The 18,497-nt window shown below is 38.4% G+C and overlaps 1 protein-coding gene across 1 annotated transcript in view; it reads right to left on the bottom strand.

Moving 5' to 3' along the window:
- CCDC15 (coiled-coil domain containing 15) overlaps window positions 1-18,497 on the bottom strand; it is a 50,566-nt gene that overhangs the window by 16,684 nt on the left and 15,385 nt on the right. Inside the window, exons 8-13 of the mRNA XM_040256568.1 lie at window positions 17,776-18,279; window positions 16,731-16,853; window positions 13,849-13,923; window positions 12,833-12,955; window positions 6,176-6,268; window positions 5,917-6,020 (exon numbers count right to left, since the gene is read on the bottom strand). Of these exons, the coding sequence (XP_040112502.1) occupies window positions 5,917-6,020; window positions 6,176-6,268; window positions 12,833-12,955; window positions 13,849-13,923; window positions 16,731-16,853; window positions 17,776-18,279 (1,022 nt within the window). The remainder of the gene's footprint in view (window positions 1-5,916; window positions 6,021-6,175; window positions 6,269-12,832; window positions 12,956-13,848; window positions 13,924-16,730; window positions 16,854-17,775; window positions 18,280-18,497) is intronic.

Raw genomic sequence — 18,497 nt, 5'->3', positions numbered from 1 at the left:
TATTTCTTCCTCTAGAAGAAGGCACTGTCCGTTTCTTATTCTATGCTTTCTCCCTAGATGACTTTCTGCATACCATCTGCTTCTGTGACCACCCCTATCATCTGTAACTCATTAAGCTCCCGCTCCGGCATAGACCATTCCTCTGAGATTTAAACCTATTTAACTGCCTACCAGTTTGACATTCCACTTGAGTGTCTCAAAGGTATTTATCTGGGAAAAGGATCCACAGCTTTGGTTAGATTCTCAAGTTAAGAACTACTGCCACACAGTAGTTTCAGAAAGGATCATAACAATAAAAAATGGCAAAACCAACTTAAAAAGTTGAGGAAAACAATTACTTTATAAACCTCTCAAATGTCTTTAAAGCTTCTTGCGTAAATATACTTTTTAGTTGATACGCAATAGAAATTTAACTAGGTTGGAAATCAAGATGTCAACATACGGGTTTTTCCCAGGGCACTGACGTGAATACAATTACAGTGGTTCTCGGGTCATGCTAAACCCAATGTCAAACTTTCAGTAAGAGAGTAAGAATATAAAACTCTGCAAATTGATTTGTCAACTTGCTACACTGAGTGTGTGCACAACAAGTAGATGGCAATATTTGCATTTGGAAAGAATCCTGAAGAGAAAGCGGTATCATAGGCAAAGGACGCTAAAAATACATTCTTATAATTAAAACAACTCAAAAACTCTTGTTTTGTCATCTTTCATATAAGGTCACGCCACTAATCCTTTACAAAGTTAAACTTTGTAACAGATAGAGATCTAGAACTAAAATTGAAGACTTTTTGGCTCTATGAATTCATACTTCTTGAGCAATCACAGAAATCTGCCAACACTAACACTGTCAAATAAAGGGAACTGCATTCAAGAATAAGAAGTAGCTTTATTTCAGGAGTTAAAAGAGGTGTCTGCTAGAAAAATAACTTCTTAAGGAGATGAAAGAAATCTTCCTCTTCGGTACAACAGGATTAAGGTCTAATCTAGCACAGTCTAAATCTCTGCTTGCCAATCCTGTTTTCCTGTTCAACCTTTTTCTCTCGTTGATTCTGACAGTATTCTTCCTTAGTGATTTCTGAAATCATTAATAAAAATAACCCAATATTTCCTACTGGATGCTCTACTTGAATTTCCTTTAAGGCACTTTAAATCCAATTTGCCCCAAACTAAACTTTATCTTCTCCACCTCTACCTCCTTGCTCGGAAATCTGTTTCAAAGCAGCTCATTAGGTAAATGGGCTAAGGGTGGCCTAAGCCATAAACCTGGAATTTATCTTTGAATTCTCCTCTAGCAGTATCTTATCAATTCTATGTCTTTTGCTCTTAAAACTGCCTCCTCATCACTGCCTCCCTGGCCCTGGCTTATAACTTATTGAAGTTACAGACTTCAAAGCAGTTAGGTGATGGAACTGAATAAATTTGGGATTGAATCCCAGTTCTGCCACTGTTAAGTATGATCTTTATCTTAGGCAACTTAGTTAACCTCTCTGGGGCTCATTTTCTCATCTGTAAAATAAAAAGAATAATAATCTCCTAACATCTAGTCTTAGCCATTTTACCCATTCCTCACAATGTATCTAAGTGGCTCCTGTTTTCAGGATAAAATCCAAATTCCTTCTTATAACATACAAAATTCTTTATAATCTTTCCTCATTTTATGAAGCTTACTTCTTGCCATTCTATTAGCTCCGATCACATCCAGCTCAGAAGTGTCATATTCTTCGTGTTACTGCTTTTACAGTGTTAGTCTTTCTGCCTGGAATCCCTATCTACTCTTGGTCCACCCAGTTCCAGTTGTGTCTCATACACTTCTGACCCTTCACACCTCAGCCCAGGAAGTCTTCCCTGTACTGCTATACCGGGACCCCAATTTTGGGTTCAAAACAGTTTCTGTGCTCTCATACCTTCTTGTAATTTTTTCTTTCTACTGACATTAGAAGAAAGATTTTACTTTACTAATATTTTACTTGATATTTTTACATTTATGTTGATTAAAGGAATTAGTCTGTAATATTGCTATCTTGTAATAGCCAAGACAGGTTGATTTTAAGGTTATACTGGCTTCTATAATTATTTGGCAAGTATTCCTGTTTTCCATTCTCTGGAATATTTTATGTAAAACAGTGCTATTTTTTCCCTTAAATATTTGGTAACTAACATTTATTGAGCATGTATCACATGCCAGATTCTACACTAAGTTCATTTGCCATGTTACCTCATTTAATCCTCACAGTAACTTTCTGAGGTGTATATTCTTCTTATACCTGTTTTATAGAGAAGAAACTAGGGTTAATAGAAAGTAATTTTCCCAAAGTCAAGAAGCTGGTGGGCAGCAGAGCTAGGACTTGAACACATATCTCCCCAGGTTCTTAATCACATGCTATATTGTCTTATAATACTTAACATATCACACTATAATTATTCATTTATTTGCCTCTCCATTAGTCAGTGGAATCTATCTACTAAGATCCTTGAAGGATGGGATCATCCATATTTTATATGCTTTAAATCTAGCATCATGTCTACCAATTAATAGATGCTCAATAAATAGCTGCTAAATGAATAAATGAAGACATATCATTTGATTCTCATAACAACTGGGTGAGGTAAAGTGGTTACTATCAATTCCTATGTAGAAAGTAGGTATATGTTTATTTTAGAATGCTGCTAAAGTGGTTTTTGTCTTCAAGTTAAAACAAATAACCCCCAAGCAAAGAAGGGCATACATTTCGTTTCTTCAACAAGTAAAAAGCAAAAAATAATTTTATATTATTTGCAAACTGTCATTGACAACAGATTTAATGTTCTGATACCATCTGTAAGACAGAGACCTTCATATTTCTTCTGGGGTCAAGAGTATAAATCCAAAAAAAAAAGATTATCCAGTGAAAAAAGGGCAATAAAACAAAAGCCTTAAGCAGAAAAGCTTTCAAAGAAGGTCAGCAGAATAGTAAAGAAGAATTCCCCACTGACTACACCATGTGGTAGGCATGTCATAAGAAGATTTAAGGTAGACATAAAATACCCACAGCAAGAGATGTCTTGGTTTCAATTAGATGAACTAAAATTTCTATTCGGTGTTTTGCCTGATGAGTCTGTAAAAATGCTTATATATGGGCACCACAGAATTCAGATTTTTTTATTTTTGATGGAGATCAGATCATAATTATGGCAAAAGAGAGCCAATGTCCTTAGATTCTGAAACTGTTATCCAGGGAATTATATAATTACAGTCCCAAAGAACATTAAGAAGAGAAAATATCCTTGAACTATTGAAACAGAATTCTGCCTAAAGGCTACCCTGGCTAACTTCACAAGGATTTTTCCAAGCCTCTCTCTTTTAATCCCAATCCAAAACATACATACACATACACTTTTTTACTGCAGCAGTTTTTGCCAAGTCGCTTTTTAGGACAACAGTATTATAATATGTCTCAAAGGGGAAAAAAATGTGAGAATAAAAACATACCAAAGGAACTACTAAACACCTCACAGGAAAACCATTCTCACCAGTTGACTGCCACATAAAAATTTAAGAAGTCTTTGTAGTCTTTATAGCAAAAAAAACAAGACATTAATCTAGGGGGCTCTTACTGCTTAGGCTCCCAGAGTCAAATATATAAATAATAAAAAATTGAAATGCAGAAAGAATAGAAAAAAATTATTTATTTCCCCCAGTGAAAGACAATTCTTAAACATCTTGGAATGCTTAATTTAATCGTTGTGTTCATCATCATTGTTCTTGCAAAAAGCTCTGCTTCCGTTGGGTCCATGGCTTGGGAGAAGTTCAGGGGTAGTTAAGAAGCTGTCCTGGGGAAGAAGGCAGATGCTTGGGCAGAAGCCCTAAGGTCAGGGGCTAATAGGTGAAGCAGTGCCCCTAATAGGCCACTAGGTCTTCTTATTTTAATTTCAAGTAAAATTTATATTCATGAGAGAAATTAAGTTTATAAATGTTGCTTTCTTAAAAAGTCCTTGTCAGGTTGGTACTAAGATTATGCTGGCCTCTACAATTATTTGGGAAGTATTCACTACTTTCTATCCTCTAGAATAGCTTATATAAACCCTGGTGCTGTTTTTTCCCTTAAATATTTGGGATCCCCTAATGCAGACATCAACCTAGATAGCATATTAAAAAGCAGAGACATTACTTTGCCAACAAAGGTCCATCTAGTCAAGGCTATGGTTTTTCCAGTGGTCATGTATGGATGTGAGAGTCGGACTGTGAAGAAAGCTGAGCACCAAAGAATTGATGCTTTTGAACTGTGGTGTTGGAGAAGACTCTGTTTTTTTTTGGAGAAGACTCTTGAGAGTCCCTTGAACAGCAAGGAGATCCAACCAGTCCATCCTAAAGGAGATCAGTCCTGGGTGTTCATTGGAAGGACTGATGCCAAAGCTGCAACTCCAATACTTCAGCCACCTCATGGGAAGAGTTGACTCATCAGAAAAGACCCTGATTCTGGGAGGGATTTGGGGCAGGGGGAGAGGGGGACAACAGAGGATGAGATGGCTGGATGGCACCACTGACTCGATGGACATGAGTTTGAGTAAACTCCAGGAGTTGGTGATGGACAGGGAGGCCTGGTGTACCACGATTCATGGGGTCGAAAAGAGTTGGACGTGACTGAGCGACTGAACTGAACGCAGACATCTGAGCCTGTATCTAAACGTGAGTTTTTCTTTTTGGTAAGTTTTTCAAAAAGTGACTTAATTTGTTTACATTCCATAAGTGATTTTTTTTGTGTGGGGTTAATCAGATTTCTATTTCTTCTTGCATTCATTTTGTTCTTTTTACGAGTTTGTCTATTTCATCAAAGTGTTCAAATTTTCTGTCTTATTAACATTTAATGTTTCCAGGCTCTGTAGTAATGGCTTCTTTTTCATTCCTAATATTGGTAAATGATGCCTTCTTTCTTTTCAAGTAACAGTTTTAATTCTTCCTTTCTAATTTAATGTCTTTTATTTATTTCTCTTGCCTAACTGCTCAGGCTAGGATTTCCTATACTATGTTGAATAGAAGTGGCAAGAATAGGTATTCTTGTCTTGTTTCTGATACTAAAGGAAAAGCTTTCAGCTTTTCACCATGAAGTATGATGTCAGCTATGGACTTGTCACATATGGCCTTTATTATGTCAAGGTACATGTCCTCCATATTCACTTTGTTGAGAGCTTTTATCATGAATGAATGCTGAATTTTGCCAAGTGCTTTTTCTGCATCTATTGAGACAATCACATTCCTTATGTTAATTTGGTGTATCAGGTTGATTGATTTGTGGATCTGAACCACCCTTGCATCTCCAGAATAAATTCCACTTGATCCTGGGGTGCAGTAGTTTCTTAGAAAAATGAACATCCTCTTACCATATAATCTAGCAAACGTACTCCTCATTATTTACCCAAGGGAGCTGAAAATGTATGCCCACACAAAACCTACACATAGATGTTTAAAGCAGCTTTATTATAACTGCCAAATCTTGGGGAAAAAAATAAGATATCCTTCAGGAAGTGAATGGACAAATAAACTAGTATTTTCAGATATTAGAGTATTATTTGTCCATATGTAAAACAGGATTATGGTGTGTCAGTGTAGGTTTATGAGTGGTAACAAATTCACCACTATGGTACAGGATATTGACAGTGGAGGAAGCAGTCCATGTGCAGGGGTAAGAAGTAAATGGGAACTTTTTGGACTTTCTGTTTAATTGTGCTATGAATCTAAAACTATTTCAAAAAAATAAGTCTATTAAAAAAATGTAACTCTTAACCATCTTTTAATATTGCAACCGAGATAAAAAATAGTTGTTTCCACTATGGATAAGAAGATGAAACCACTGCCTGACTCTTTCTAAAATCTAGCTTCCAAAATAATCTTATAACTGGTAATTTACAGCTCAAAATGAGGATCAAAGCACTTACTTTTCAATTTTCTTCTTATGTTCTTTTTGCCTTTGTTGTTCTTTTACTTGTTCTCTTTCAATATCCATGAAAAGTCGTCTATACCTCAGGTATTGCTTTTGACGCTAAAGAAAAGAAGTAAAAATTTTTAAGACTCTGCTCTCAGAGACTTTCCAAGAAAGGAAAATATCCTTAAACTACTAGCTCAGTATGTTAGGACACAACAAATTGCTTCCAACCTCACATATACTGATGTCCAAAAGCCATTACCACTACATACCTCTTTCTTGTCTTCCTCTTGACTTACTCCAGACTGAAGTGCCAGGGGAGTTTGAAATTCAGTGTTCAATCTTGACTGATACTCATCACCAACCTGTTAGGAAGTCCAGTCGTGCAAAGTGACAAAACTGCCAAAAGCTAGACCTATGCATGCTTTTGATAATTTTATCTACCAATTCTTTCCTCCTGCAATCTTGAGCTCAACTAGATTTTAAAAGTTAAAAATATATATATATATAAAAGAATAAAATTTTAAGAAAGAATAAAAGAAATTAATCAAACAAAAACAAAAGACTCAGGTCAAAGACATGGATGAATTCATGACAAATCAAAATGTTCAGAAGCCTTCTAAAATGGTCACTTGAAATCATTCTATTATGACTGTGTGCTTGGGATCGAATATAGGATATAAAATTAGATCTCTTACTATCTCATATCTACAATAATTTTCAATTTGTACACATTCTTGATGGTGTGAATTTAGAGAATAAAAGCTTGAAAGAAAATATTATAGCAATCAGCTGTCATGGCAGGGAAGAAACTAGAACTTATTTTCTCCCAAAATACTAGGAAAGCCTGTTGACATAACTTAATATACTTATTTTGACATTATATGGCTCAAATTATGATCTCTAACTTTTAGAAATACGAGTTTTAAATTACTTTGATCTTTTTAACTTAAAAGTTATTTATCAAAAAGAAGTTATCTATCTGTCAGCAAAGTTGCAAGATATAAGATCAGTATGCAAAAATCAATTAAATTTTTATGTAATTGCAATGAACAATTTGAAAATGAAATTAAAGGTAAAATCCATATAATACACCATCAAAACACACCTTATGAATAAATTTAATAAAAGAAATATAAATTGCATACACTGAAACCTACAAAACCATGTTAAAAGAAATAAAAGATCTAACTGAGTGAAAAGACATCTCTTGTTCATGAATCAGAAGACTTAATACTGTTAAGATGGCAAATGAGTCAACAGATTTAATGCAGTCTGCATCAACATTTAAGTTGATGGGACTTCGCTGACAGTCCAGTGGTTAATATTTCACCTTCTAGACTTCCCTGCTGGTCCAGTGGTTAAGACTCCACCTGCCAAAGCAGGGTACATGAGTTTGATCCTTGGTCTAGGAATATTCCACATGCCGCAGGCAACTAAGCCCATGTGCCACAGCTACTCAGCCCACGCTCTAGAGCCTGTGTACCACAACTACCAAAGCCTGCACTCCCTAGAGCTTGGGCTCTGCAACAAGAGAAGCCACGGCAAGGAAAAGCCTGTACACCATAACTAGACAAAGCCTTTCTGCAGCACTGAAGATTCACCTTCCAATGCAGGAGATGGGGGTTTGGTCCCTGTTCAGGGAGCTAAGATCTCACAGGCCTTGCAGTACAAAAACGAAAGCATAAGACAGAAGCAATATTAGAAAAAAAAAAAAAAAACCAAACTCAATAAGGACTTCAAAAATGGTCCACATAAAAAAAAAAATTCAAAAAAAATTCAGTTTACTTCTCTGTAGAAGTTGACAAGGTAATCCTTAAATTCATATGAGTGAAAGTCACTCTTTGCAACCCTGTAGACTATACAGTCCATGGAATTCTCCAGGCCAGGATACTGGAGTGGGTAGCCTTTCCCTTCTCCAGGGGATCTTCCCAACCCAGAGATTGAACCCAGGTCTCCCGTATTGCAGGCAGATTCTTTACCAGCTGGGCTTTACCCAGAATAGCTGAGATGATCTTGAAACAAAGTTGGAGAACTCACTTTTTTCAATTCAAAACTTATTACAAAGCTACACTAATCAACACAGTGTGGTACTAGCATAAGGACAGACCCATAGATCAGTGGAACAGAACTGGTAGTTCAGAAATAAACTCATATTTACAATCAACTGATTTTTGACAAGAGTGATGAGAATTCAGTGAGTAAGAAGAGTCTTTTCAACAAATGATGTTGGGTCACCCTGGATACCCATATGCAGAAAAGAGTGAAACTGGACCCCTACCCAACATCATATATGAAGATTAATGCAAAGTGGATCACAGGCCTGAATGCAAGAGATATAAGATTCTTAGAGAAATATTAGGTGATGGTTTCTTAGATATGACATCAAAAGCACAAGCCACAAAAAAGTAAATAATATGGACTTCATCAAAATTAAAAATTTCTGTGCTGCAAAAGAAACCACTGACAAAGTGAAAAGACAACCCACAGGATAGGAGAAAACATTTTCAAATCACAAAATAAATAAGAGTACTATGTGTAGAATATATTAAGAACTCACATAAGTTAATAATCAAAAGACAATCCAATTAGAAATTGGGCAGAGGATTTAATAGTTTTCTAAAGAAAATACACATATGGCCAATAAGCACATGAAAAGATGCTCATCAAGAAAATGTAAACCAAAACCACAATGAGATATCATTGCACACCCATTAAGAGAGCTATAATTAAAAAGACAAAAGACAATAACAAGTGTTCGTGAAGACGTGGAAAAACAGACACCTCGTAATACTGCTGGTAAGAACGAACAGCACTGTGCCACTGTGGAAACCAGTTTGGCAGTTCCTCCCCAAAGATTAAGCATATGGATGGATACCATGAGTCTCAGCAATTTCCTCCTACTTATACACCCAAGGAAAATGGAAACACACATCACAGAAAAACATATAAACAAATGTTCACAGCAGCACTATTCACTATTAATAGTCAAGAAGTAGAAACAATCCAAATGCCTGTCAACTGATGAATGGATAAATAAAATATGCTACATGCATACAATGGAATATTATCCAACGAATAGGAATCAAGCATTGCTACATGCTACAAGGTCTATGAACTTGGAAAACATTATGCTAAGTTAAAGAACTCAGTGATAAAAGTCCCTTCTATGATCCCTTTTATATAAAATGTCCAGAATAGGCAAATCCAGAGAGATTTAAAAGTAGACTAGTGGTTACCTAGGGCTGGGGTTGGAGGTAAGGGGCAAAAGGGAACGACTGGTTGCTAAAGGGTATGTGACTTCTGGGCAGTGATTAAATATTCTAGAAGCGACTATGGCACAGTTTGCACAACATTCTGAATATAGTAAAAACAATGAACTGTAAATTTTCAATGGGTTGTATACCTGTATGGTATACAAAGCAGCTAGGCTTCATTATTTGACTACTCCTTATTTGTGAATTTGCCTATTCACCAAGACGTATTTGTTATCATAGAATTAATGCTTGCAGTGCTTGTGGTCACTTCCAGACATGAACAGTGCTGGGAAAAATGTGAGTCATCAGATGGACATGTTGTCAGCTAAGGTCAAACACTGTGATGCTCTGCCTTCTTGTTTCAGCCTTCATACTGTAAACAAGTATCCTTTCAAATGTACATTGAGTCCAAAGCTTTTTGCATTTTTGTGCCTTTTTTGTTGATTGTGCTATTTAAAACACCCCTCAAGCACAGTGCTCAAGTACTACCTAGTGTTTTTAGCATAAGAAGGTTGTGATGTGCCTTATGGAGAAAATACATCTATTAGATGAGCTTCATTCAGGTGTGAGCTATAGTGCCATTGGCTCTGAGTCCAGTGTTAATGAATCAACAATACATTTTAATAAGGTGTCTAAACAGAAATTCACGCAAAACAGTTAAGCAATGGTTCAGTATTGACTAAAATTCAGTTGCAGTATTTATGACAAGTTTATAGAACATAACTATTATGAATAAAGAGAACTGACAATACACCTCAATAAAGTTTGTTTGTTACAGATAAAATCTAAAAACAATATGTAGCAAAAGGTTAATGGTGGCTATCTCTGTAATTTGGGGTCTTTTTTCCTTTTTATTTGTATTTACTTTTTGCTATAATAAAAATGAAATTATTTTTTCTGCTTTCATAAAAGTAAAAAAGGACTGCCCCAGTGGTCCAGTGGTTAAGAATCCGCCTGCCAATGCAGGAGACACAGGTTTGATCCCTGGTCCAGGAAGATTCCACATGCTATGGAGCAGCTAAGCCCGTGCATCTCAACCACTGAAGCCCAAGGCCCTAGAGCCTGTGCACCACAACAGAAGCCACCGCAATGAGAAGCCGGCACACCACAGCTCCAGAGAGCCTGCATGCGGCAATGAAGACCCAGTACAGCCAAAAATAAGTACAGGAAAAAACACTGTTATAAAGTAAGAAAAATCAGACTTCCAGCACTGGCCAAGGAGTAAGCCCATTCTGAGCCTCTAGCTCGCTCTCACTGATTCTAAGTAAAAATTGTAGGAAATGTGGCTCTAAGTATCTGGAGAGTATATGGGTGTGGTACCCTGAAGAGGGGTGAGTATGGAATGCTACTCAACACTCCTTAATAACCTAAATGGGAAAAAGAATCTAAAAAAGAATGCAGATATGTGTATGCATGACTGAGTCACTTTGCTGTACACCTGAAACTAATACAACATTGTAAATCAACTATAATCCAATAAAAATTAATTTAAAAAAGAGGAGTGAGTTAGAAAAGTGGATTCCTTAATTCTGTGTATGAAATGGCATACACCCCAGAATCACCCCTGAGCTGTGCTGCCTGGGATGGACTTAATGGAGTATAAAGAAGGCTCTGAGAACTGAACTAACATTGGAGCTGCTGTTCACAGATGAGAGAGAACTTGGAGCCTGAACTTAACCAGGTCAACTGCCTGCTAGAACAAAAAAAGGAATGTTCTTCAGAGGATTTTAACAAGAAGTCAGTCTCACAATATAATGTTCAAAACTGGACCCAGAAGAAAACACGGTAAGTGAATCCAGAATATGGATCCAAAGAAAAACAACTCTGGGATGGGATATTCCTGGTGGTACAGAGGATAAGACTTCACACTCCCAATGCAGGGGGCCTGGGTTTGATACCTGGTCAGGGAACTAAGATCTCACGTGCCATACAGTCCAAAAAGAAAAAGGATGATTCTTCCTTTGAGATTAGTAGAAACAGGGAAGAATGGCAAAAGAGTAAATGGTCAAGGGAGTTATTGAATGATGGCCCCCTTTTTAATGAAAGTCAGAGAGTACAGGGTTGCAGAAAGAACTTTATGGAGTATTTAAGGTTTGGAATTATCAGCGTGGGCCATGTGTGAGGGAGCTAACAAGCAGTAACTAAGAAAAATGGTAAGCAGCACTGGGGATCTATTTGTGACTGTAAAACCCCCCTATACCACTAAAGAGGGCTTTTTTTTTTTTCCACAATAAACCTGGATTGTTTGGGAGTCTGAAAGGTGACAGGACTGATCTAGGGTTTTCAGGGCTGGTGTGACAGAAGGACAGGCAGAAGAGATTCTGACTATTAAAGTGGCACCCTGAATCAAACAGTCAGGTTTAGGTACCCCTCTTCTTGCTCAGTTAATGGCCTATCCATTCTCTACCACTAGTTACGTTGCTTCGTAATTATCGCTTATTTGTCAGTCTCTCTTCTTCAGACAGTCTGAAACTTGAGTGCTAAGTCTTATTCACAGCTATATCTTTAATATTTAAAACCTAAACAATGGCAAACATCAAACTGGTGCTCAACAAACATCTGACTGACTGACCAATTCTTTCTAAACAAATTTAGCAAGAGACAGGTAGGTACTAGGCACTATGCTAAAGGCTGTCCACACTCCAGTAAACAAAACAGGTATGCTATCTCTCTTCATAAAGCTTACAGACTACTGGAAAACATGGAAATAAATAATTACCAACTATCTTGTGTATGGAGAAGGAAACAAACAGAATGCAGGGACAGAGGAAAAACACAAAAGGGGAGGAGGCCTACTCTTGATAAGGTGGTCAGAGGAGAAGTTGAAGTTGAAATTCTAAAGGATGAAAAGGGACCTCGCAAAGAAAAAAAAAGAAGACTCTCAAAAAGAGGGAAAAATAGGCAAAGGACCGCAAGTAGAAAGGGCTTGCAGCATATAGAAATGGTGATGCAGAATAAAACACAACAGCCTTCCCTTAGACCAACCTTAGAGACCCAAACCAAAAATAATAAAGCTGCAGTTTAGTCTGAAAAGTCTTTCTTTCTGCCTTTCTTCCTTTTTTTCTGCTCTTTTAAAAGGACCAAGGGAAAATTTCTCTTTATCTCTTTCATATATTCTAACAATGCTGGTTGCCTGAAGGCTCTGTTTCTAAAATAACAAAAAACCACGAGTTAGAAATTATGCAGACAGTGTAAAATTCTGATGGGAATAAACCAGACTTCAGTCATAGGGAAATCTCAGTAGGCCAGAGTACTGTGACATTTTCTTGGAAAAAATAACCCTAACAAGTTCCAGCCTAAATGTCTTAGTGATCCTGCCTTATGCTCTACCAGGTTCCTGATGGGGATCTAGTCCTGGCTGTTGGGTGCAAGATCCTCCTGACCCCAACCCTTCAGAAACCACTTACTTCTTTGCTTCTCATAAAAGAAGAGACACCAAAAATACACCTTTTATAAGAGAATACACATGTAAAAAATACAACTTTTCCAATAGGCAACAAGTGTTTCTGACAATACCCTAGCCTTCAGGGAGTAACCTTAGGTCAGGATAGGTTTCACACACCATGAAATAAACCAAGAACCTGCTTTTTGCTCAGCCTGACTGTTCCCAGCTCAGAAGGGACCTAGGACCCTCTCTAAGTTCCACTGCTCACACTCCACAGTCTGCTCTACCTGTTTTCTGCTGGAAGCCTCTCTCTGCTGCTTGGGTGCAAGATGCTGATGCCCATCCAGAAGCCAATCTTCCTGCCATTTTTCAGTTGTTCCAACACATGGTTGCTGTATGGAGCATAGGCTCTAGAAGATACAAAAGCATTCACCAAATTGCATGAGCAGTGACATGATGTTGGTGAAAATACTTTAGGCTGCAGTGATAGCCCTGATGTAATCTAAACATGTCAGAAGAGTCTGATGCATTAGGGCATGAAAGTAGACACTACACTTCTTGCCACTACTATGGATTTTTAACTGTATCTGCGAAGCAATCCTAAGTTTCTCTATTGGTAAAACAAGGAATAATGGCATCGATCTCCCAGGGTTAGTTTGAGAGTTTAATGAGACAACGGATACAAAGTTCTAGAACCATTGTGGCTATGGTAAATGTTTAATGAATGTAAGCTGTTATTCATAATGATACTAATAACATTACTGTTAATAAGAGATAACACTATCATCATTGCTTGCTGGCAGCATAGCTCTGCCAAGCCCATATCAAACTCTCACTAATTGACTTTCTGCTGCTTACTCCTCACTATACTAAGCTCTACCTTCTCTCTGGCAGAGACTGGATCCTGGATTTCATGAATGACACATTCACAGTGCTCCAGAAATAGCTCCTCTCTCCATCTCTCATCTGTAACATTATGCGAGGCCTGCCCATAGTTCCTGTGCTAAAAGAAAAGAAACCTTGAACAACTGTCCAAGAAGTAGCATCAGGCCAGGGCCCTGGCGAAAGCTTCAGTGAAGAGGCCAGAACCAGTCTCAACAGGGCAGAACAGTCACAGAACAAGAGGACATTATACCTTTGCCCATTGTTATTGACCTTAACACTAAACCCCTGAAGCAGTTATGACTTTGCCCTGCCAATCTGGAATTCAAACCTAAGGAATCTGTCGTCACTTACTCTCCACTATATTCTGTTCTACTTACTCTCTGGGAAGGGCTAGGTCTTGAACACTGGTGAGACATACCAACCACACTCCAGAAGCAATTCCTCTTCCAAGCTCCGATTTCTTGAAACATGAGGGTTGCATAACACACTTGCTCTAAAGGAACAACAAAATACAAAACTAATTGAGCAAAAATAATAGGTTATTATTTAATAACCTATTTAATAATAGTAGTTTAATAATAGTACTGTACACTTCAGTGACAACCCAAAATAATGATACTAGGGAAGGATAATTTAACAGGTGTGTGCATGTATGTATTTAATATAAAATTTCCGAACATACATCAAAGTAGAAAAAAAATAGTATAAGGAATCCAAAGATACCCATCACCCAGTGTCAGTAATTAGCAATATCATGTTTTTTCATATATCTTTTCTCCCACATTTTTCCTAGGGTATTTGAAAGCAAATCCTAGATTATTCTGTTTTTTTCTTTTTCTTTTCTTGCATGGGGTAACTCTTTATTCAACAACACATTTAGAATAAGATAAGGCAACAAGAAAATATCTTTATAAAGTTGCCAACATTTTCTCAGGTAATTCCAGGAAACAAGCTTGTGTCATTTCCCTTAAGGACGCCTACTCAATGTCCCCGATAATTCCATGCACAAACAATAGAAGTGGTGAAGTCTGGGAAGTTTTGAGTGGCAAACAGCTTGTTTTGTTCTTCATCATAATTGGTCTGTAAACTGGATGTCTGGCTTTGGTGTACTGCTTCAGCTGCCCAAGAGTAGAATTCCTTCAATGTATAGAAGACTAAATGTTCAAAGCCAAATTTACTGAAGGACTTGAGTTTACCAAGAACTATTTACCGACAACCAATCAATATTATACAAGTAAAATCTATCTCTTATTTGGCCCAAATGACAACATATTCTTTGTCACCTGGACTCTCTTTAGATCTGACACATTTTGAAATAACTAAAGACATCATACTCTTAGTCTAATGCCAGAAGCTTTAATTCTATGCAGCCTACATACAAGCTAGCTTGACAAGCTATAGCCCAAATCTTAAGTAATCTCAGTTCAGTTCAGTTCAGTCGCTCAGTCATGTCCGACTCTTTGCGACCCCATGGACTGTAACACGCCAGGTCTCCCTGTCTATCGCCAACTCCCGGAGTATATTCAAACTCATGTCCATTGAGTCAGTGATGCCATTCAACCATCTCATCTTCTGTCATCGCCTTCTCCTCCTGCCTTCAATCTTGCCCAGCATCAGGGTCTTTTCAAATGAGTCAGCTCTTCGCATCAGGTGGCCAAAGTATTGGAGTTTCAGCTTCAGCATCAGTTCTTCCAATGAACACCCAGGGCTGATCTCCTTTAGGATGGACTGGTTGGATCTCCTTGCAGTCCAAGGGACTCTCAAGAGTCTTCTCCAACACCACAGTTCAAAAGCATCAATTCTTCGGCGCTCAGCTTTCTTTATAGTCCAACTCTCACATCCATACGTGACTACTGGAAAAACTGTAGCTTTGACTAGATGGACCTTTGTTGGTAAAGTAATATGTCTGCTCTTTAATATGCTGTCCAGGTTGGTCATAACTTTCCTTCCAAGGAGCAAGCGTCTTTTGATTTCATGGCTGCAGTCACCACCTGCAGTGACTTTTTTTAGAAAGTAGACAGCGTGCCCACCGTCTTCTGCTCTATCTGCCCTCTGTGGGGAGGGAGGTGGTCTTATATTTTAGGTTGAATGTACTGATGACACCCCAGAGTCAATTCACCTTTCTTCTCGCATTAGAGATGACAGTTGCTTCAGAAATACGTTTAAAAGAAACAACAAACACAGGAAACAAATCGCCTAACCAGGGCAGCATGCTAACCCGAACACTCGGGCTTCAGTGAGAATGCCAGGGAAATGGCACCACATGAGGGTATTCTGATACTTTCAGTTTGAACAGGATGTTAAACTTTTAACCCAGTTCTATAGATCTTACTTTTTAATCCCGAAACATTCACAGAACAGTCTGACAACCCCCTCAAATTTTAAGTAATTCAGAATCTGCTAATTCCCCTACATTGTTCATGTAAGAGCAGCATACCTGTGGGAATAATACCTCACCAAAAGTTATAGCATAATCTTAATAAATTAAAAGTCTGACTCCGCAATAAGAATACAAGTGTGATTTATCAGCCTTCTGAATGACAGAACTGCTTTGATTGATACAGTTCACTAAACAAGGGTCTGATTCTATATTTCACATTACCAGTTGCTGGAAATGTATAAAATCCAGTTGCTTTATTTTCCATCTCTTTTTTTTGCAGGGCGGGGAGGAGGGGCACACCTTGGAGCACGTGAGATCTTAGCTCCCCGATCAAGGACTGAGCTGCACCCCTGCAGTGGGAGTGCAGAGTCTTAACCACTGGAATAGTGTTGTCACTCAGTCGTGTCCGACTCTGCGACCTCATGGACTGTAGCCCGCCAGGCTCCTCTGTGCATGGGCTTCTCCAGACAAGAATACTGGAGTGGGTTGCTATTTCCTCTGCCAGGGGATCTTCCCAACCCAGGGATAGAACCCAGATCTCTCGCATTGCAGGCAGACTCTTTACAGTCTGAGCCACAACGGAAGCCCACTGGACCGCCAGAGAAGTCCCCCATCTATATATCTTTTTGATTGAGCTCTACCTGATCTCTGATGGAGGCCTGGTCCTGAAGTTTGCTGCTACTGCTAAGTCGCTTCAGTCGTGTCCGACTCTGTGCGACCCCACAGTCAGCAGCCCACCAGGCTCCCCCGTCCCTGGGATTCTCCCGGCAAGAATGCTGGAGTGGGTTGCCATTTCTTTCTCCAATGCATGAAAGTCAAAAGTGAAAGTGAAGTCTCTCAGTCGTGTCCGACTCTTCGCAACCCCATGGACTGCAGCCTACCAGATTACTCTGCCCATGGGATTTTCAATTGAGCTCTACCTGATCTCTGATGGAGGCCTGGTCCTGAAGTTTAGGAGGCAGATATTGATAACTTTCCTGAGAAAAGTCTTTTCTCCCTTTCTCATTCATCATATCATAATATGTCTCCTTGAGGCATACCTTCTAAAAGACAAAAAAAAACATATATTGTCAATTGTTCAATGGGAGTAACATGAAATAATAGAAATAATAGTCCAGGCTTTATTAGGAACCTTACAGTAATTTTTTCAACTCCAGATAATGTGAAACAATATGTAATAAAACACAAACCACACTTCTTGAAATCTATCTGAGAACAATCTTGAAAAGTTCCAAACTAAGCCCAAATAATGCAATTCCTCATGTTCTCTCCTTTTTCTGCTCTACCGTGCCACTGATGAAGGCCTCATCTTCATGCCTGTGTAAAAGATCCTGATGGATATCCACAGGAAACACCTCTCCCCAACTCCTACCTATCAACATTGATACTGCTGGCTTCAAATCTGCTCTCTAAAAGAACAAATATAAAATAGCAGTTGTTCAGTTAAGAAACACAAGGTAATCAATAATACTTTAGTTTGCAGTGAGAATTCAGAAGTTAACTGAGGCCATCATCTTAGAGAATAAGTTAATACGCTATGCCACATAAGCCTAGCCACAGCCCTAAGTAATTTACTTCCTGTTGATCCCTTTCTTTTCCTCTTAGTCTAATCAATCTCTGCTGGAGGGCTGGCCTTGGGACCTGGGTTAAAAATACTGTTGGACACTAGCGGTCTACTCTTTTTTCCCATCTTTCAGCTCTCAAAACAGACGATAGCTGTGAGAAATACTTTACCTAACAAAGAAAGTTTTTTTAAAAAGTAAATTGTCCAGACAGGGGTAATATGCTGCTGCTAAGAATTTTAACATTAATAAGAATGCTGGACACGTGAGAAATCAATCAGGCAAGTTATCTTTTCCCCAACTATGACTCTCTAAATCAGCTGTAATAGTTCTTGCAAATCCCACTACAAGCCTTAACATGTTTATTTCTTTTTGTTGTTACCTTCTTTCCATTTTATTTTACCTGATTGCTGGGAAGAAAATCCTGGTCCTGACATTTGGGTTGAATATTCTGGTCTTTAGGGAGAACACATTGGTCTTTGGGTAAAACACACTGGTCTTTGGGTAGAAAATCCTGGTCCTGACATTTGGGTAGAACATTCCAGTCTTTGGGGAGAATGTGCTCATCTGTGGGTAAAAAAGTCTGATTTTGGAGTGGAAAATCTTGCACTTCCAAGGCAATATCCCCATCTTCTAGTCCAACAGTTGTGTCTTTCAGCACACCACTCTTAGTTTTTGTCTTAATGGCCTGGGCTTTGGGCTCAACAGTGTGGCCTTCCAGGTCGATACGCTGGGTACTGAGTCTCGGCTCACAGCGCTGGGCTTCCCACTCAACATCGAGGACACTTGTCAAATCCCCCTGGGCTTCTGGAAGATAATCCTGGGTTTCTGGCAAAACATCCTGATGTAGTTGCTTTACTTCTTCCTCTTCCATCACATCAAATAGTGGGGTTTTGAATTGTACTGTCTAAAAGCGAACAGAAACATTGAGTATAGAATGCCAAGTAGCAATAACACTCAGGTTTTCTGTGAGATTCCTAAAATAATCTTAAAAGGATATGGTAGTCAAACCAAACCAAACATTACTAAGATAAAACGCAAAATTACAGTCTTTGCTCAACTCAACAGAACCTCAATCTACAATCCCAAACCAGGCACAAGAATACCAACAGCTCAAGTCCAATC

Source organism: Oryx dammah, unplaced genomic scaffold (genome assembly GCF_014754425.2).
Source record: "Oryx dammah isolate SB20612 unplaced genomic scaffold, SCBI_Odam_1.1 HiC_scaffold_15, whole genome shotgun sequence".
NCBI lineage: Eukaryota > Metazoa > Chordata > Mammalia > Artiodactyla > Bovidae > Oryx > Oryx dammah.
The sequence above is the reverse complement of the archived record's forward strand: the minus strand, read 5'-3'. Positions and strand labels throughout refer to the sequence as shown.